Source organism: Lepisma saccharinum, chromosome 7 (genome assembly GCF_977018435.1).
Source record: "Lepisma saccharinum chromosome 7, izLepSacc3.1, whole genome shotgun sequence".
Lineage (NCBI taxonomy): Eukaryota > Metazoa > Arthropoda > Insecta > Zygentoma > Lepismatidae > Lepisma > Lepisma saccharinum.
Window position 1 is genome coordinate 92,309,005 of NC_139235.1, and position 22,078 is coordinate 92,331,082.

Consider the following 22,078-nt stretch of genomic DNA (forward strand, 5'->3'; position numbering starts at 1 on the left):
TTCTAAAGAAATAATAATAATTGTTTGGAATTCTTTGTAGAGCACTCTAGAGATATTTGTAATAATTATAATTATGTAGACAACAATAAATATATTTTGCTGAAAGCTTCAGTAGAAATTCAAAATGGATCCAATTGTTTTCAGAATTTAACATATCCGTATGTTTCTTTGAAGTTAAAAATCTGTTTTGAAAAAGGGGATTGTTGAAACTTGCCCAAGGTCCAGCTGAACCTTACTAATGAAAAGTTAATGTCTTCTGTCATCATTTTTATTAGAATGGTATTAATGATCATGTATACTAGGGATGTGCTGAAGCCGATTACAGATGTATGAAAATCGGCAGAAATTGACATATCGGAATCGGCAAAAATCCGATATTTTAACCGGTACAGATTATGCTAGAGTTTTACCTTCTAATAAGTTTTTATACTCTAGTTTTGTAAGATTTATTGAAAATTTGGTTATGATTCGTCATTAGTGTAGAGTTTTCGTAATAAAATTATTGCAAATTCTCGTTCAGAGGATCAACATAACTATAAATCGGAAATAAAACAGTACATTGCTGAACCAGGATCTGCTGTTGTATTGGAAATCCAAAAATGAGTATTCAAACCTGAAGCAAGTGCTGAGAAAATACTTGAGCATACCTGCTGCATCAGTATTCATGATTGAGTGTTCAGTGCTGCTGAACAGATTTGCGATAAGAGAAGAAGTAGGTTACTTCCTGAAGTGCTCCCAAATCTCGTATTTCTGAAGTTATCTGGCAGAACAGGAATTCATTTTGCATCTGGCAGAACAGGAATTCATTTTGCATTTCAAAGAACTGCTTGTGTACTAATGTTAAATCTCTAGGTTCACATAACCTTTTGTAGATGCAAATGTACATTCACATCTCTTGAGAATATATATGTATATACATAGGATATACAATAGAAATGTACATACCAAATTTATTTCTGTCATGCAGAAAATAACATCCCATTTCTGTTTAATAATATTATGTATCAGAATCAGTTAAATATCGGTATCGGTTCCAAAAATTATTGGTGAGTACATCGGCATCGGTAAATTTTCAGCTTCGTTACATCCCTAATGTATACTGTGTGTTTTATTTATACTTGTGATACCTATTATTTCAACTGTACCAAACATTATTCATGTGCTGCTTAAACTGGGATAAATTATCTCCGTGCAACAAGAGCTTGGATATCTCCAAATCACATCAGTGCCAGATTGTAACAATACACTCACACGTGCTCCATTTTCTTGCAAGACTGGTTATTTGCAGGCAGACCCATGTTGACTGCAACTATTTTTGCTTCTCCTAGTACATACTTTTCACTCTTACATTTTGTGCATTACTTCTGAAGTTCTCTCTCTCTCTCCCTCCCTCCCTTCCTCCCTCCCCCCTTCTCCATTGGCGAGTGAATCAATGGAAGATCATTTGTTTGTACCATAAGTATAAATAAAACACAGCAGGTATATTGAAATACAATTGTAATGAACCTTACTAGTTAAACATTTATAATGTTAGATCCGTTAATAACTCTCGGATGTTTTCCCCTTCTGTTCAGGACGGCGTACAAAGATGGTGAAGAAGGATGACACCACCGTTAATGCTCCAAGATCTCTCTTCGACCGTCCATCTCCAGCTCTCCTGAAGATGCGTAGAGACGCAAGGTTGCAGAAGTACAGAGGAATCTCCAGACCAATATTATCCATGCCAGGTACTATCAAGCCACTCACCGTTATCAAACCATTGCCTGACCAGAAAAATGTTCCAGAATGGTTGATACACGAAGATTGGATTTTGCTTCAGGTACTGTTTTTTTTTTTTTTAATTCCAAAAAAATTGCCAAGTTTACTGGTTTTTAAAAATTGCTATTGCTTGTTTTGCAAGAACTTATAATAATGTATGTTTTCTGTAAGAGATTGTAATGCATACAGACACATTTAACAAGTTTCTAAAAAAACATGCTATAAAGCAGAAAGTGTAGAACCTGGAAACCGGGAAAAAGAAATAAAAATACTCTTCCAGTTCTCTATACATATGTAAGTAGTCATATACTACAGTGCCCATGTCAACCTCAAATCCCTAGCTTGGGTGACCACCTACACATCTAAATACTGAAACTACAAAAATGCAAAGGTTAGCGATGCATGTACAGTAGGGTGTTTCATTTTGTAAGGGTAAAAATAAAATATAAAATTTTTGCAGACTTTGCTTACGCCCCGAGTCTCAGTGATATAAAGGATATATATGCCAAATTTCAAGAAGATTGGATAATATTTAAAGGTTGCACTCTTTGATCAGTTTTGTAAAAGTAGGCAAAAAATACGATTTTTCAATGTTAATTACTTTTATTGGGAAAACTAGAAATCACAAACTTAAAATAATATTAAAACTAGACACTAAGATTAATAGGTAGTATGATAGGCAAAACATGTGTTATATTAATCAACTTTGAACGATGCAATCCCTTCTTTTGTTCGCTTGGTGACGACTTTTCTGTGATGCTCGACTACCCTCAACAAGAATTGTTTTTCTTGTTCGTCCCTGACCGATTCGTTAAACTTTTTTATCAGAGCAATTCCTCTTTCTGCGGTATCATTGACCACCTTAAGAGCGTTCACATGGCTTCTTAGAGAATCACTGCAGTATTCTGTCACGTCGTGGATCCCAAACAATTCAAAGAACCTCTTTGTTTTATTAGTAACAAAATGGTTCAGATCCTTTCCTTCAAAAACTAGGTTTTTACCCTCTAATCGTTTCATTTCCTTCTTCTTTGCAGGTTTGGTTTCTAAATTTTTAGTCATATTTTCCTTATCAGCCTGAGTAATACGTTCATCCAAAAAAGCCAATCCTACGTTTGTTTCTGACAGATACCAAAGGTGTCTCTTAGCAACTGTGAGAGCACTTTTTTTGACGTCTGCATCTGGGTAAGTGCTCAGAAGCTGTAGCATATCCAAATCATTCTTTGGAGCCCATCGACTTACAATTCCCTCGTGCCAAAAGTGAACATATATGAGGCTGACAAAATGTGCAACCCGTTTCATTCCTTTCAATTCTAGTTGTGGAATATTCAACTGTTTAGTGAAGAGGACAATTTTAAGTGCATATATTGCCTTTGCCATCCACCTTGCTTGATGCAGAGCCCCTGGGATCCTGAAACTGAAGTCGTTTTGAGACCAACCTCCTAGGTACAGGAGTGAGAGTTGTAATAACTCTTTGTAGTCTTCTCTTGGATGACTTCCGTCTTTTAGGACATTTTGGATGTAGTTGACCATTTTCACTCGTTGTTCTTCTAGAAAGCCTTGAACGGGACTTTCTTCATCCAGCATTGTCGTATATGACTTCTTATCAAGTGAAGCCCACAGACTTTGGAACTTCCGAAAAATCTGGATGTCAGGACCACTTGATGGTACGCCACAACACTCCTCAAACACTCCTTTCAATATTAGTTCATGGGTGTGATGACGGCAAGCGAACCACAACAATGTTCGTCCAAATTCCCTTTCAATTCTGGTACATGCCCCTTGGATCAGTCCTGTATTAGATGCTGTCGTATCAAAACACATACTGATGATATTGTCACGTATCCCAAATCGGTCCCCTTCCCGAATAACTACTTCAGCCATCTGCTCACCAGTGCTTTTCAGGGCAACAGGAACGCCAAGAAAATGCTCAAAATCTTTGCCAGTCACTAGAACTGCAACTCTATCTTCCAAAGTTTTGACACTCCCACGGGCAACTAAGGGCAACAGTTTACTATCCCAATGCAAGACCAAATGAGGAGGATTTTCAAAGAGTGACTCTTCGATTTTCTTTGCCATTTTACTTCTATTGATCGCCCGAGCTCGGTAAACGGTAGCTGGAGATACGGCAATTTTTGAAACATCGTGGCCAAGGCTCTTTGCAGTTGCTATAAATGAAGTGCTTGCTTGTCGAATAGAGAGCTGTCCTCGATCCCAAGTAGACGTGAGTGTCTGATCAAGAGGTTTTAATCTAGGACTTGAACGTAATTGTCTCGTTGCTGGAGGCGAAAACTCGGTCTCTTCGTCACTAGGAGCTGATGATGATGGAGATGAGTATTCCAGTATAACTGTCTTATTTGATTTCAGCAATAGCTTTGTAATGTTTATTCTTATATGAATCATTTTTGTCTTCTTTTGTACACTTAGTTCTTATTTTCGAGGCGAAAACCTTGTATGACGGTTATCGTCATGTGGCATCATAAGGTTAAAACAATGTAATGAATGTTGAGAACATTTAGATATTCAACGCACATCCATAAACCTGTACAATACGAATTTCAGAGAATTCACGATAGATGGAGCGTAACTGCTGTAAAGTATACTTATAATCACGTCAATTCCAGAAAATAACACGAGATGGCACCATTTGAAAGTCATTATAAATTGTAAAATTCTTAAATCACATTTTACGTGAATGTTATATTGAAGTTAAACTCAAAGTCATTCTTTTATAAGCACCTTTGTAACAAATTTTGATCTATTTTGTTGAAGATCGCTTTGTCATAAAATTTACCGCCAAAAAGTTTGCTGTCGCTTATGCACAAGGACATTTTGATGTGACGGCGGCTGCACGCAAGGACAGTTTGCAGTGATGGTGATAACCTATAAAACTTACAGCGTGATATGCTCCATGCTATCGCATACAAAAAGATAGAAAGTTTGATCAAACATTTATTGCAAAAATATCTTTGACACATACATCTGCAAGTATTGTGATAATATATAAATTGACAAATTATCCGGGTTAATTGTGTTGTACACAAAAAGACGGTGGGAAGGAGTAAAAGAAGAGGAAGAAAGAAAAAGCGGGAGGAGACTGGAAAAAAATGGAGCGAAAGGAGCATTGTGGTGAAGAGAGGAGATAATATATTTCCGTGAATTTTCGGTGGTCACACATTTGCGGGACAAGAAGTGAGTTTTGTTTCCATACCGGTAATGGACGAGAAATGTCTGCAGGTATTGGAGAACGGTGATGCGTGAGTGATATGATGAAAATATCGTACCCAAACAGTCCGCAGAGGGACAGTGGCATGGCATCTTTTCCCGGCTTCAGAAGGTAAGCTGTCGTTTTCCAAACATTTCTGCATGAGCTCATGTCGTCGCAAAATAGGTAGATCTACCAAATTAACATTGTATGAAAATACATGCATTCGTGTGAAGCGTGTGTCGCAGGATTATTTACACAAAAATCGTGTGGAACCTCATGGTGGATATTAACTGACAGGTGACGCTTTCATTATTTGGTTCAAGTACACATTTATAAAGAAACAAGAATCTTATATATTTCTATATATAATGGTTGAACTTTGTACAGTATGTTACTCATTGTTAATACATTAAAAACCATAAATGGTTAAGGAATTATGGTAATTTAAATTTTATTTGGGGTAGTTGATCCTCCCGGCGAATTTCCTCCCACCTGCGCTTTCAGGCGCTGCAAGTGTGACCTGTGGGGGGGCTTCCTGCAAAATAGGGAAAATACTGGTTTGAGTTCTCAGGTCTCCTGGAGCGTCACACTTGTCTACTCCACTGACGAACTCATGCGATCTTCTCTTTGTGACCTAAGAAATTCTTTATCTTCTTGTGATACGCTAGTCATGTCCATCACATTTTGCCGGGAAATGTCAAATAATTCGACGAGATCACCTTTCCAAATCTCCCGTTTCACATTTGCTTATCGGTGTTTCTCGATTTCTCTTTACCCAGATTTTGGTATTCTTTGTACAGACCAGCATGGATATTCTCCTCTGTCTTAACAGGGATATTTGCTTTCCTCCACACTTCCTGTAGTTTAGTACTGGTAGATTTAGCAGCATCCGAAAGTGTTTCTTTCATTTCCTTGTGATGATAAATAAAAACTAAAAGTACTTGTACCTTTGAAGGAAGCCGAGCTCCTAGAAACTCACCACTAGGCACCTTTTCTAGCAGCCAAATTCCTCCTTTGGTTCCCATTTTAAAGTTCAATTACCTGCAAAAGATGAAAGAAATACATGAGAAGCCCATTAGTACAAAGCACTTCAATATTAGAAATTTTACTAGTTTGAGATAAAAGTTATCAATGTGTGCAACCCCTAAATATTATCCAATGTTCTTGAAATTTGGCATATATATCTTTTACATCACTGAGACTCGGGGAGTAAGCAAAGTCATATGAAAATCACATCTTTGGAAAAATGAAACACCCTAATGTACAGTTCATTCTAGCATTACATGTGGGACATTTTACACAATGTAAGGTTCTAGACGAGATTGGATTTAAATTTTCATAATGAATTAATTTCATGAAATTATGAAGTACTTTGTGGTATCTGCTAGCAAAAGAAAACAAAACTTGATTATCGTGAGATCATTAACAAAAATGTGTTACATGTGTGATGCTTTAAAAAATATAGCAAAGTTTGACTTCATTTGTCTGTGAATCATATAGGCTGCAGATGCTAGTAATATGTGTTGGTGAAATATGCAAATTATATGCATTAACAAACATTTAAACCTTAATGCAATTAAAAACAATAATATTTGCCATGTTGATTCATTTTGTTATTTATAATGTTTACTTACAGTGAGTTACATGAGATACATTTTTTTAAATAACAGTAACTTTTTGGAGGTTGGGGTGTAAACACTGATTTTCTACAACAAGTGTAAAAATATACTTGAACAAATTGCCTCTTGCAAATGAGAGTCCATTACTTTCATAATTCAAGTCTGCAAATAAACTGTAAACTGAGTTATATGATGGAGAATTTGTTTTGACAATAAAGAGTAAGCTAGAATAATATTGAAGGGTGGGAATGATTCGTATACATATACAGGCTGTAAATTACACTTAAGTTCTCTTTTGTGTGTTGTTTTGCATTCTTTAATTTTGGCTCACAATTTTTGCCCACCCTTTCAGACAGTTCAGGTACTATTGGAACTTCCTCTCAACCTGATGGTGTTATCTCCTGGACACACGCCAAATTGGGATGTTGTTGCAGATATGGTGAATTCGGTATCCCGTCTTTATCGTTCTCCAAAGCAGTGTCGCCTGAGGTAAGATAAGTTTCTTATGAGGTTATTCTGAAGCAGAGTTCGCACATATCCTAATGGTTAATGCTCTCTCCATAGTGTAAACAGTCCTGGGTTTCATTTGTAGTTGGGGCTCTAAAATTTTGCTGTTGGCCCAGCATCGTGAGGACAGTTGGGGAACTACTTTGAGTCAATAGTAGCGGACTTTGGTCTCCAAAACCAGTTACCCTCTGCGATGGGTCGCAATGCTCTGCCTGTGTATCACTCTACAAAAAGTTGCTTTGCAGCCCAGGTCCTCAATGGGCTGTTTGCTCTCTGGGGCATATCTGCTTTGTTTGTGCAAATACAGATGCCTTAAACCGGCCCCTGTGGGGGACTGATTAGCACATCGCGCTACGATACCAGGGGTCATGGGTTCGAATCCTGGCCTGGGCATCGATATTTGTGAGTGTCCATTCATGATGTCATCAATCATCCCCATCTTCGCAAATTAGCCAAATGTGGCACAAAAAGCAAAGTAAAATAAAGCAAATCAAATCACAAATCACAGATGCCTTTAATACAAGTTCACCTTTCTTTGATAAAATTTGTTACTGATGCTACTTCACTTTGAATATTATAAATTGTGAAAACTGAAACGTGTCCTGACTTAATAATATAAACATGGAAATATTGCATTGTTTTACAAGGAACAGTCAAACAAAAACCTTAATTTGTTTTTGTTTTTTATGTAGAGTTTTGCACAAGTTTGCTGCTTTTTAGTATATATCCATTGCTGATCCACAGATATTTTCAAGTCTTGAGTTAGTGCCCGTATATCTCAGGAAGAACAATCTTTGGGATGCACGCACAGTCACTTATGACTAGAGGCACATAATTTTCTTAAATAAAAAAAGCAAAATTTCGGTACAAAAACAGTCAAAAGTCTGGTTCAAAAGCAGTAAATAAAATAAAAATGTCTGTGTTATAGCGGTGAAAAATCTGATGAAAAGCGGTATATAAAAATACATTTTGGTTTTAAAATTGTGAATATAATCCTAAATTTGATTTAAAAACTACACTTATTACACAAAATTAGTATTTCGCTTCTAATAGCACATTTATGTAGTTGTCAGAGTATTAAGTTTATTTCTGCATAAAGAAACCCATTTTTGCTTCTGAAATATTTACATCAGAATTAATCAATTTTACCATGAATTGAATAACTTGCAGGATAATTCAGACCTCAGAAGATGTCATGTTGGGAAATAAACACTAAATTTCGTGTTTAAGAGTCTTATTTCTCATTTTGCATCATTTCGTGTCAAAACATGGTAGCAAAGTGCACCTCACACCTTTCAAAAACATGAAAAATTAATATTACAATATGTTTTTTGACATTTCGTTTTTCGTCAAAAACGAAATATGCATGTCCCTACTTATGACCCATTGCGATGGTCTCTCCTCTCATCTTCCTGCAAACTGAGCCATTGTCGTACTTCTCCCTCCATTTGTCAATTTGCTGGCATGGTAGTCATGCATAGAGATATTGAATTTTCATTTGCCAGAGAAGTTCTATAAGTTTTAGGCTTCCAGAGGGCAAGAAACCACTGCATTTCACTGGTGCAAGTGTGTGAATAAGGTGCCATTTTTAAAAATTACAAAAAATGGTGTTGTGAAGCTCACTTGAGTAATGTTGCATCCTTGAGGTCGTTTTGTAGATAGCAGTTGATACCTGATGTAAATTTGACCTGTGTAGAGTCTGTTATGTACAACATCTGGCACATATTATTCTTATTTTTACAATTGTGGGTGGGACACTTTATTCAGTAACTTATTAGTATCTGCTAATATAGGCATTGCAAGGTAGATAGACATAATATTTGTGTAAGGAAAAATTTAAGTCCATAAATTATTTTACTTCAACTGTACCGAAGTTCTATCATTTTATTACCTTTTCATCTAATGTTTTAGCTTCACTGTAGTACAATATGTTTTTGGTTTTTTGCATTTCGTTTCAGGTATGAAAGTATAATTGTTCCAAGGGAAGAAGGGAAGATATTGTGTGAAACAAATCCAAAGAAAGCAAAGAAGATGAAAGGAGCTTACAAATTACCTCAGGTACAAAATTTACGTAATTTTTGTAGTAGAGAAAACCTTTTTCCGAAAAGTTAATAATAGTGCATATGCGCAGAATTGCAATATTTGAACTAATATAAATCATATTATACAGGATAATTCAAAATAAATGGTGCAACTTTACACAGTTATTATGACGTTACTATTTATGATAGAAAGTCAGACAAGGCCTCAGTATAAAGAAAAACTCTGGAAGTATTACTCACATGACTCATATTATAAAGATTCTACATGGGAACCACGTGTAACGCGGAAAGCGTCCAAACAATAATGAAGTACTTGCTATGGACAAGACAGCAAGTCGTTGTCAGCTGTTTCGAAGGCACTAACAATTCGCAGTTGTAACTTTGGCAAATCTTTCGGAAGGTTGAAACATACGCATTACTACCGAAAAGCATGCGGAAATGTCTTTGCACCATTGTGATTGAATCAGTTCTCGATATCTCCAACACACAATACACCTTCTACTGGTCATTAGCCATTTTGCGACACTGGCGATCCTGGTGGAGCATCCGCTAAGCAGAATAAGCCCGCTAAGTGGGAATAAAACTTCCAGAGGTTTTCTTCATGTTGATGCTATGTCTGATCTGATTTTCTATCATAAATAGTAACGTTGTAATAACTGTGTAAAGTTGCACCATTCTTTGAATTACCCTGTATTTTATTAGTCCTTTTCATGGCACTTGTATATAACCATTTTCAGGGGAGTATAATATAATTTTCTACATTTCAGTGGGACAGTGTAAACATGTAAAAATGTTGAGGTTTTGTGTTCTTACAGTTTTGCGGAGGCAATCTTCTGCCACAAGCAGTTTTTAAAATATCAAAATAGGAAATTTCATGAGAAGTAAGACAACAAAATACATGCTGTTCTTCAAACGAAACACAAACACCAGATTAGTAAATAGAAAATACATTTTTGTTGTGTTTTGATGTAAACATTTTATATAGAAAGTTCTTCTGGTTTCCACGGTAACACTATGTGTAGACTACAGAAAAGAAAGAGATGATCAGAAAACACCATAAACATCGAAAAACAACTATGTATACATACCGTGCTGAAAAACATACGAGGGTGAATCAAATGAAAATGTAACGGTGGATAAACGGAACAGAGCTCTCCAACCCCGAAGAAGTGCAAGATGGTGCATAGTAGTGGCAAAGTGATGCTAACATGTTTTTTCCATCATGAAGAACCCCTTTCTCCTTGAGTTCCTGGTCAAAGGATCAACGCTTCTTGTTACTGCAGTACTCTCCACCATTAGCAGGCAGGAATCAAGGCCAAACGGCCCAGCCTGTTGTCCTCTGGAGTGGTTTTCTGCATGACATCGCATGGCCACGTACGTCAGCTGTTACAAAGAACATGTTGGCGATGTTTGGGTGGTCAATTTTGGAACACCCACCATATATCCCTGATCTATCACCATGCGACTTCCATATCTTAGGTCCATTGAAAAAGGCATTGAAGGGTCGGCGCTTCCACTCGGACAATGAAGTCATGGGCAATGATCGTAGCTGGTTCCGATCTCAGCCAAAGAAGTTCTACGAGCAGGGTATTCACCGCTTGGTGAAACAGTGGGACAAGTGCTTGTGTAATTTTGGAGATTACGTTTGAAATAAACCTTGTTGATTTCATTCTGTGGCCCCTGTTCCGCTTTCATTTGATCCACCCTAATATAACCAAGCATGTTTTCTTTTTAAAAAAATGCAAACTGTGATTTAAATTTTAAAAAACATGGTTTTTATCCACCCAAAATACATGTACAAGAAAGTATCATGTCTGTATGCACATTTGTTTCTTCCAGCAAAGATCAAATCGGCCAATGAGAACAGCCCAGCTATTCATGCAAGATAACAACGGCAGCTACAACCATCTCTACATGCAGAAATTTGACACTATTAAGGCAGTGTCGAATAAACGAGCACCAACAGTGAAGCCAGTTCTTGTGCAGCCATCATTGAAGACCTCCACTCACATGGCTGTGTTCGTTAAGTCCGGGATTTCGTACGAGACACCAATCACCCCCATAGAGGTTGCAACTAAGCGGGCAGAGAGGATTGCAAAGGAGAAGCAAAAAAGTGTGCAAGCTGTAAGTACATTTGGGGTACTAACCTCTGTTGGAATCTGTTCTTTACCTCTTCCATCTTCTTTCCATCACCACTGTCATCATGCCAACCTTTTTTGTTTTGCAGCATTCTCTTACACTTGTCTCGGGAATCTGTTAACCAAGACTGCGCATCACGTTCACCACTGCATTTCTCATGAAATTCTAGCCTGATTTGATATTACGTACGTGAAATTTAGAAAAATTCACACTTCCGCATTGCACAATTTAATGGTTAAATCCTATTAATTTCGAAGATCCACTGTCTTCATTCACAAAAGGGTACAGCGTTTGAAGCGGAGATCGTACCGCGTCACTTCTTTGTTTGTTCACCGGTGACGGTAGTTGCAATGTCTCCCGTTCAGCGAACGTGTCTGTTGGCGCCAAGCAACAACAACGAATTCCAACGAGGATGGTGGCAGTGGCTACCGAAATTAATAGAAAATAATGTAAAACAGCTTCGCGGAAAACATGAGTACCTTAATTTTCTATTACCGCGTCTCTCATTCCCATAGTATGAATTTATAAGGGGTGTTAAGGGATTTTTGACTCGTTACCCTAGTACATTGTAATGAGGCTTTTGTCAGTCACATAGTTATACATTTTATTTTGTGTCTTCTGATCCCATTGCAGTCCAACTTTGATTTTATCATATGTTTTAGAGTATAGCATGGTGTGCTATACTCTAAAGTGATCAAAGATTTCTACATAAAATCTTTTCTGTGTAAACAATATCCTAATGCCGGGTTTTTGCAAGAGGAAAATGGCATTGTTCGGAAGCATGTATCCATGTGAGCAACTGTTTTTGCACATGAAATTCCAAGGACACTGATGCCCACCTTGAAAATGGGTTCCATGTTGGAATATTGAGTGTGGCACCAAATATTGACCACCTTTTCTAGAATATACTCAATGAAGTTTCTCATTAAGTTGATAAATATTTGTTTTACATTCTTCTGTGCATGATTATCATGTTAATGTTTGGTGAACTAATTCAGTCGATTTATTTATTATGTATGCTATTGAAGAAGTTACACAGTGTTACAGACGGCCCACATCCGTATCAGTTGTTTAGTCTCTGGGTTGTATCCTGTTGCAAGTTGCACATGCCTGCTATAAAGGTGTACTAAATATGTTTCAATAACAAGTAATTTTCAAAATTGGGGATCTGAAAGCAGTGTTTCTAACTTTTGAATGGAAAGGTGGAACTGATTTATTACAGAGGTCTGCATAAGTCTGTGTACTGCTGCACCCTATGGCATGATGGGTGGAGTTCAGTGCACCCTCAAGATCCTCTCCACTAGCAATAACCTGTTTTATTATATTTCTTGCGGAGTTAGGTGTCAGGTGTTGTCCCTAGGAACATTGGTGGTGTGTGTGCAAATGTGTTGTGATTGTACAGGCTAATAATTTTGAAATTCGGTCGCATCAAGATGAACAGAAAGGAGCGAGTGTTTGTTCTACAAAAATGGTGGCAGTATAACCGTGTCTTTAATGAAGTGTTGGCAGCATTTGAACAACTATTTCTTGATACCGAGCCTCCTTCTTACCAAGGAATTTATAAATTGAATAAGATCTTTGAGCAAATATTCACAACACAATTGTGTAATACCATCTGTAAATCCGTATCAAAAAGGTGTAATAAATGCATTGATAACACTGGCTGCCATTTTGAGCAGTTGTTGTAACAGGTAATTTATATTTCTATGTAAATATAGACATTTTCGGTAAATGACTTATGCTGACCCTTGCCTAATTTTTATTGTGATTATAATGATGCTGATCATCATTAAAATACCGAGTTGTTTCCCCTCAGGCTCAGGTGCTGACAGCAGAACAGCTTGCCGCTCAGAGATTGCAACAACAGGCTGGAGTATCGAAGACCATTGCCGTGCCTACATCACAAGTTGCTGCCCTTCCATCTGTCAGTGTGGCCAGTTCTTCTCCTCAAGCGGTTGTGGTTGGAATCAGCCAACCACAGGTGACAAACGCATCACAACTCGGAACTGTTGTTTCTGTCTCTGGTACGACAGTCATTCAGACGGGATCAGTGGCAACACTGACTCCAGCACTCAGGACGTCCAGACCAGTCACCACACTTACAGTTCAGGTAAACATTTTTTTCTTGAAATGTCGTATGTTTACAGAATGGAATGTAGTTCAGTTGAATAGTGTCAAATCATCTATCATTTCCTTAGACTACAACCCCCCCCTCAACCTTCTGATCCAACATAGACCCAATCTCTAGGGACATGCAAATTTTGCGTTTGACGAAAACACAAAATGTGAAATAGCAGTTTTCATGTTTCTGAATGGTGTTATGTTCATTTTCCTACTCTGTTTTGTCATGAAATGATGCGAATGAACTGCAAAATGCGAAATAGACTTTTAAACACAAAATTTAGAGTTTATTTACCGACGCGACACTTTCTGAAGTTTGAATTATCCTGTGAGTTATGCAATTCACGGAAAATTGATTAATTCTACTGTAAATATTTGAGAAGCAAAAATGAACACAGGAATAAACTTAATACTATAGAAACTACATAAAGGTGCTATTAGAAGTGATATGTTTATTTTGTGTAATAAGTGCAGTTTGTAAATCAAATTTAGGATTATATTTACAATTTTAAAACCAAAATGTCATTTTTATATAACACTTTTGATCCAATTTACTCTGTTTTTGTACCGAAATTTTTATTTTTACTAAATTGTAGACACCTTGACTGGGTAATTAGAAAAGAGAAGTGATATATGAGGGTAAAAAGAGATTGAGGAGGGATCTTAAATGGATTTCAATTCTTTTCTCCTGACATGCCACTTTTCATGTCTTCATAAATCTAATAGTTGCATACTTTGATGACAGGAAATGGTCGCAGCTGCCAATCAAGTGAGAGCTTCCCAGGCTGGAGGTACGACAAGCACACCAGCTGTCGTCTCTGTTGCAAATCTTGCGCAAGTGCAGGCTGCTGCACAGCGGTTGGCCTCAGCTAGCTTGGTCACTGGTGCGCAAACTGGTGTGACAACAGTTGCAACTGCAGGAGCTAAAGGTAAATATCAACACCACCTGATAAGCAAGGCTCTGAAGTTGACTATAGTTTTTTTGTTATTTGAGGGAGAGGACGGCATGGTGCAAGTGGTTTTCTTAAGTGCAATTTGTTCTGTCAAGATCATTTTGTGCATATTTGCCACATTGCATGCAAACTGCTTGAGTTGAATTATTCAACTACGAAATTTTTTAAAATAAATTATTATTATTATTCAAAATTCAGGCTTGTGTTTTCTTATTGGAGCCACAATGTACCAGTTGGTGAGGTATCTGACAGCCATGTGCCATTTTATCGTACAAAAAACTAACGAACTTAACTTACTTATCTTTTTGTACAATAAATTTCAGCTGTTTTATTTCATCTGTGCATTGATTGAATAACGTATCCAGTTTGATTGAGTTGGTGTATTTAAGTTCACTTTATGCACAATAAGGCTAATCGGGACTCGATCTACAGGGTGGCTCAATAAGTCACTTAACACCCTCAGTACAAGGCCACTGCGGCATGGAATTTGAAATTGGCGATGGCCAATCGTTATCTGGCCAAGGGGGAACCACATTGATGCCACCCACACGGTCGGCGGCCATCTTGATGTCCGCCATCTTGACTTCAACTTCAGAATTTTAAATGGGAAGGGGGTCGTGCGACATATCAAAATGGGCTAGAATTTCACGAGGAATGCAACGGTGAAGGTTTTTTCGACGTATCTTTAACCAGTAAAAAGTTATGTCTGAATTCTTGTACCAATTTGCTCCTTTTCGAGGTGTTAGAAAAATGCCTTAAAATTTGTTTAGCGCTTCGGTAATGCATCGAGATCAAAGTGACGTCTATGGAGAGACTTTCGCATGCCATTGCACATTATTTTAATCGGATACATCCATGAAGAGCTGTGCATTATGAATGGTTGTCACGAACAATTTACAGTGTGACGCTTCCATTGAATTAAAAGTCCTTCACAGTGACAAGGCTAATGTTTATGTTCATAAGGAAGTTTATAAACAGAATATGTGACCCTTGTCATCTGATAACTAACTTTGGTCAAAAACTGGTTCATAACGTTCTCATAAGTGTTCTGGTGTTCTTCCCTATTGAAAAAACTCTGTAAAAAGTACCTTCTTCCATAAGCAGAGGATGAAAAAAACTGTTTATTTAACAAATCCAAGTAGCCCTAAGCATTTAAGGTTCCGTTGATGGAAAATTGACTAACCAATCGTGTTCCACACAGCACGCCACACCATTAACTTACCAACACTAACCATTCAGCTTTGATCTGTCGAAAATGGGTTATCAGATAAAAATCATCGAATATTCTGTTTATGAACTTCCTTATGAACATAAACATTAGCCTTGTCACTGTGAAGGACTTTTAATTCAATGGAAGCGTCACACTGTAAATTGTTCGTGACAACCATTCATAATGCACAGCTCTTCATGGATGTATCCGATTAAAATAATGTCCAATGGCATGCGAACGTCTCTCCATAGACGTCACTTTGATCTCGATGCATTACCGAAGCACTAAACAAATTTTAAGGCATTTTTCTAACACCTCGAAAAGGAGCAAATTGGTACAAGAATTCAGTCATAACTTTTTACTGGTTAAAGATACGTCGAAAACACCTTCACCATTGCATTTCTCGTGAAATTCTAGCCCATTTTGATATGTCGCACGACCCCCTTCCCATTTAAAATTCTGAAGTTGAATTCAAGATGGCGGACATCAAGATGGCCGCCGACCGTGTGGGTGGCGTCAATGTGGTTCCCCCTTGGCCTGATAACGATTGGTCATCACCATTTCCATGTTGCACGCTGCAGTGGCCTTGTACTGGGGCTGTTAAGTGACTTATTGAGCCACCCTGTACAGTTTAAAGTGGGATTCGAACCACTATGTGCCTCCATAACGTATCCAGATGTCAGGCACACCTGATACTGCCCTCTGACATAACCAATGTTACCGATACACCTCATAATTTCAAAAAGATATATTTTTTTATGAATATGCCATAATTGACCCCATAAATCGTCTGTAATACATAAAATGTGTAAAGTTTTATTGTTCTTTTTCTCAGTTCAATAAATACCCACAGAGACCATCATTACACATTTAATATTATTACAAGCAAGTCCACAGCTGTCTTTTATCCATGTTTCTTTTAATTTTGTACAAAAACTTTGTTACACCTTAGTAACGTTAGAAACTTTTTCCACACGCTGAACATTCATGTAGAGCATGATTTTGTTTGTTTGTTTCAAAAATATCCACATACACAAGGTTTACGAGGGTACTTTGAAAAATAAGGTAAATGAAGCAGAAATGGCAGCACCATAACCGAAATTGATGCACGGTCGATAAGTTTGATCCTTCAAACGAACCCTTGCGCAGTTTCAGCGCAGAGAGTTGTGAGATTATTGTTTGATCACGTGAAGTAGGTGAACATGCAAGCATTTTCGAAAATGATGGACAAAACCATCAGGACAATGCACCTTTTCACACATGAATTGTTTCTATGGCTAAAATCAATGAACTTTAGTTTGAATTGTTGGATCATCCACTCTATTAGCCTGATCTAGCTCCCTCTGACTTCCATTTGTTCCCTAACCTCAAAGATGGCTCGGAGGACAACGATTTTCTGATAACGATGAAGTAATTCATGCAGTGAACGGTCATTTTGCCGACCAGGAGAAATCATTTTATAAACAATAACCTCAAAATGCACTGGGCTGAAACACTGCAAGGGCTCATTTGAAGGATCAAACTTATGGACCGTGCATCAATTTCGATTATGATGCTGCCATCATTGCTTCATTTACCTTACTTTTGAAACTACCCTCATAATACCCAGTGTAAGTTTCATGTGTGTATTGCTTTTTGTACAAAAGTTTTGTACGTTCAATGTCTCAGCTGTGTGACTTTTTGTACACCTTGTATTTGACTTAAGTGTATTCTTCTGATGTGTATCGATATCTGTGTGTAATGGTATTTCTGATGGTGTAGTGGTAGCGCTATCAGAGGGACTGTGTTTGTTCCCCCAAATAAATCACATTGTGGTTCGGATTTCACCATAAAAAGAAAAGTAGGTCCAGACCCAATTACCCTGCCTGAGCAAGTGGACTCAAGAGAAATGTGTGTGTGTGTGTGTGTAAGAAACTTCATGTAATCCAGCACCTAACGGTATGTTTATATGTTAAAAATTTGCTATGTGCATTAAAGAAAGTCCATGTAATTGAGCACCTAACGGTATGTTTATATGTTAAAAATTTGCTATGTGCATTACGATTTGAATAATTGAACTGGGCTCAATTTGTGTATTGTACTTAAATCAAGGCTATTTTGCTAACCGTAATGTCATGTGGTATGTACTTACACTTTAATTCTGTGTTTCTAGGTGTTGTGACGGGAACAGTGGCGCAGACTGGCAAGAACCTAAACGCAGCCCAGATTCAGTACTACAGGCAACAAGCTCTTCTTCAGCAGCAGCAAAGGCTCACCATTCGAGAACAGCAGCTGAAACGCCTGCAGGCCACGCAAGCAGGTGTCGCAGGGGCTGGTCAGAAAGTCTCTGTTGCTGTGACAACAGGCACTGCCCTCGGAGTTGCAGCTGCTGGAGGGGCAACCATCAGCGGTGTGGCAGCCGTGCAAGTGTCCCAGGCTCAACAACAGCAGAGAGCTCAGGTATTGCTCTGCATTTGTTGTGTTTCTTCTAGATGTAGGACATGGCGTTATTCCGTGTTGAATCAGCTAGGTCCTCAACCTTGCATTTTTTGATTCATTGAAATTTGGCATGCTGAAAGAACCACCTGCAGTAGAAACCTATGCAAGTTGGTCCATATAATTTGTAATTCCAGAATTGGTGGGGGAGGGGTGCAAAATATGCAATTTCGCCCAAATTTACTCCTATCACCATCTTGTTAATTTTAAATTACAATATTTCAGCAATCAGTGCACCTGTACAAATTATTCAGATGTCGTTAGAAAGGTCTTGAGCTCATTCACATGATATATTTTACATGCCTGTCAGGGAGGATTTTGAAGTTGGCTTAATCAAAATTTGGCTCTCTTAATTTTTTTTAAAAAAATGTATGCAATATATACACTATTACTCAGTAACTACAAAATGTCATGCCAATGAGATGTGTTAGATTTAGATTAACAGGGTGGCTATTCACCGGGAATTCCTTGAATTCTAGGAATTATGCGTGAATTATTGGCTCCGGGAATTATGCGTGAATTCAAGATGAATTTTTCACAGTAGACATGAAAAATTTCATCTTTTATTAATCCAAATCCCATTGAATTTATACATACTTATTAATGCCCTGAAACAAGTTTATCACAGTTTAGCTCTTATTTTTATCGAGAAAGAAAAAGAAAAGAAATTGCGTTGAAAATAAATCAGAATTCTCTCAATCCTTTTGCTTTGTTAGTGTCCTTTGCAGAATAAACTATCTGAAAGACGGAAGGTTATTGCAAGATATCTTGAATTGATTAGGTAAATTTGAGTTTGAAATTCTTATACAATCAACAATTTTTCGTAGATTAATATATTCCGCAACATACAGTAGACTTGCGATTATCCGAGCTAATTGGGACCAAGACTACCTCGGATACGGAAAAACACGGATAATATGGAGAAAATGTGCTAATAGGTCTTAAATGACGAAACAACACTTAAAACTGTATAGTAATTATTTATTACTAGTACAACATAAATGGGAAGATTACTTTTTCAAAAAGTCTTTCATAGTTCTTTGGACTGATCATATTCACCTTTCTTCATCGTTTTCCACGCTAAACCACTTCCCCTGCTCACACTTTGACTCACCCACTTTTCAATGTCCTTCCACTTAGGTCTCCAATCTCCAACAGTCACTTCCCTGACTCCAAAATCAGCAGCAACCTTTTTAATAGACTCACCTTTATCCAACCTTTTTATTCCATTGAATTTTGTTTCCAGAGAAACCACACACCTTAGAATAGGTCTACACAGATTTAAACACCACCGTAACAATCGGATACACCGACAATGTAACAAACACGTGCATCGCGGACGGTGACTTGACTCCAACTTACTAGTAGTAAACAAATAGGGGGTGCGTTATGAAGCGCGATGTTTTCCTACCAATCCCTCAGTTAACCTGGAGCCTCGGTTAATCGTGAGTCTGCTGTATGTGACTTGTGTTTGCCGTTTAATTGAATTGAATTTTTGAATAAATTGGATTATTTATATTGTAATATATTTGTGTGTGTATGTGTGGGGGTGGTGACAGGTGGTAATACGTAAGGCTGGAATTGAGAAAACATCTGCTTGTAGCCTTAAATTTTTGGAAAGTTCACTTTGAAAACTGGGAATTATACTTGAATTTTATGAAGGTTCTAAAGTGGCCACCCTGCTTAAGTAAGGTAGGTTAGGTAATGTATAGTAACCTATTTTGATCCATAAATTCCTATAATTCAAAAGTAAAGGTAAGATAAATTAAAAATAAATGTAAATGCCATATTGTTGAAATTTGCCATTTTTCCTGCCACGTATGCAGATGTCTTTACAGGGATATGTTTACGATAACTAATCAGAGGGTCACCATAGTTGTCACAGTTTGTTGAACCAACATATTGACAAATGATTTAATCAGTGACCACCTGACACCACACCCACTTGCTGAAAATATAATATTGTTAGATATTTGTTCAATATGAAAGTGCTCCTTATTTGTGCTAGTAAATGTAGAGATTGTGGCACGTTTACATTAAGATGTGATAGCAATAGTGCTGAATGTTGAAGTTAGTAATATAATAGCCAATAGACAAACGTTATCTGGCTATCACACCAGACTCACATTCTACAGATGAGGCACGTGCATTGGCATCAGCATTGAAGTGTTACAAGTGTTTTACACATGTCCCTTATACGTATATAGTAAGCAGGGCTGGTGTGATGTAAGGGTGACCTTTTGACACGTAGACCTACAATCCTGTGTGCAGTTGTGTGTTACTAGCAAGTGAAATAATATTAGAGAGGAAATTATAGGGATGGGCCGATATGAAATTTTGGCAGATACCGATAAAGTACAGATATAAAATTTATCAATACCGATAACCGATATTCTACCGATCCGATATAAAATTAGAAATGGTCCTTGAAGAACCCGAAAGGTTCTAGACCTCCTTAACAAATGTGTATTTCGAGGTGACTGCAGTGCAAAAGAAATTGCATATTTAGACATTTACTTTTTTAGAAAGTATGGCATGGAGATTATCCATAAAAATTATAACAAAATGGCAAAGTTTTGCACTAAATTATCAGATATTTATCGATTTATAGGATCGGTAAAATAATCTGTAATTTTACCGATACACCAATATGCCTATATCGGCCGATACCGATAGAGTACCGATTAATCGGTCCCATCCCTAGGAAATTATAATCAGAATTAATTCAGGTGACATACATGTGGGAGACCAGGTTCGATTCCACGGGATCTAAGGTTGGAATTTTTCCAGCTTTGTGCCTGTTTAAAGCCCACCCAGCCTCAAATCAATGGGAATCTGTGGGTAAATGTGTACTGAGCATGGGTGCTGATCACATCACCTCCAAAATGGCCGAGATCGAGAATGTGTGGTGCCTTATCCCCACATCCATTAATATGTGCCTTCATGGCTGGCACAGTGCTATATGCAAGGGGGAACTTAATTCAGCTGATGCAAATTAGGTGGCCACAGTGGCTCATTTGGTAACGCGTCTGACTACCATCCTAAAGGTCCCGGGTTCGATCCCCGGCCGGTTCAAGTCCGGGAACTTTTCTAACGGAAACGGCTTCGTTGCCCACCCAGCATCGAATAACATGGGTACCTGGGGGAAACCCTGGGGGGTAAAGGCAGTGAGGGGCGTGATGCTGGTCACATCACCCCCATTCACGACCGGATCAAGAAAGTGTGGGGCGTTACCTCCACACCCCCTATACGCCTTCATGGCATCGTGCTATGCACAGGGGAGCACTTTACCTTTTACCTTTGCAAGTTACTTTTATCCTCACGTCTAATATCAAAGAATCCTAAAGATTGAATTACACTAAGCAGTTTTTGCAGGTATTCCATACAGATGTGTAAAGCTGTCCCTTACACTAATATAGAAACAGAAGTTAAGAGGTTTTTTAAATAAATTTTAGATTAAAATGTACAGAAATATCAAACAGGAAATCGCAGAATGTGTTTCGTTGTTGCCTTCTTAACACTTGGCAGGTCGAGTGGGATGCGGAAACGGGGAACAAACTTCACGCTATTAAGCCCACCACAGCTGCGTGGCGTTCCTCACTCGTCAAGAAGAAGTTATTCTTAGCAGACTGCAAATTGGACACAGACGTCTAACGCATGGTCACTTGCTGCAAGGGCTGGGGACCCTCCGATGTGTCATGTTTGTAACGTTGTTTTAAGTGTTCGGCATATTCTTATTGAATGTGCCGACTTCTCTATCCTCAGACAGACTTTTAACAATAATCTTCCCAGTTGTTTGTCATCCCTGTTGGGTGACGACGACAGTGTTTTATCAAATGTTTTTAGATTTTTGTGAAGAGCTAGTCTCTCCTACCGTCTGTGAGCAAGCTTTTAATACATTCTGACTTTTTAATGTGTTGTGCTTGTTTTGTGCAGGTCTTTTTACAACCTTGCACTTTTAATTTTTTCCAAAAATTTAAATATAAAAAAAAACCTTATTTTAATTTTTCAGTCAGAATTTTATATAGATAAGGGGATATTTCCCCTTA

General features: G+C 37.8%; 1 protein-coding gene across 9 annotated transcripts in view; it reads left to right on the plus strand.

Annotated features, from left to right (window-relative positions):
- Window positions 1-22,078, plus strand: part of LOC145990020 (chromatin remodeling protein domino-like) — a 195,899-nt gene that overhangs the window by 142,523 nt on the left and 31,298 nt on the right. For all 9 annotated transcript variants that reach the window (XM_083125625.1, XM_083125624.1, XM_083125623.1 and 6 more), the window contains 7 exons: window positions 1,575-1,819; window positions 6,935-7,071; window positions 9,048-9,147; window positions 10,971-11,255; window positions 13,087-13,380; window positions 14,137-14,320; window positions 17,707-17,993. In XM_083125625.1, coding sequence (XP_082981751.1) covers window positions 1,575-1,819; window positions 6,935-7,071; window positions 9,048-9,147; window positions 10,971-11,255; window positions 13,087-13,380; window positions 14,137-14,320; window positions 17,707-17,993 — 1,532 coding nt within the window. The remainder of the gene's footprint in view (window positions 1-1,574; window positions 1,820-6,934; window positions 7,072-9,047; window positions 9,148-10,970; window positions 11,256-13,086; window positions 13,381-14,136; window positions 14,321-17,706; window positions 17,994-22,078) is intronic.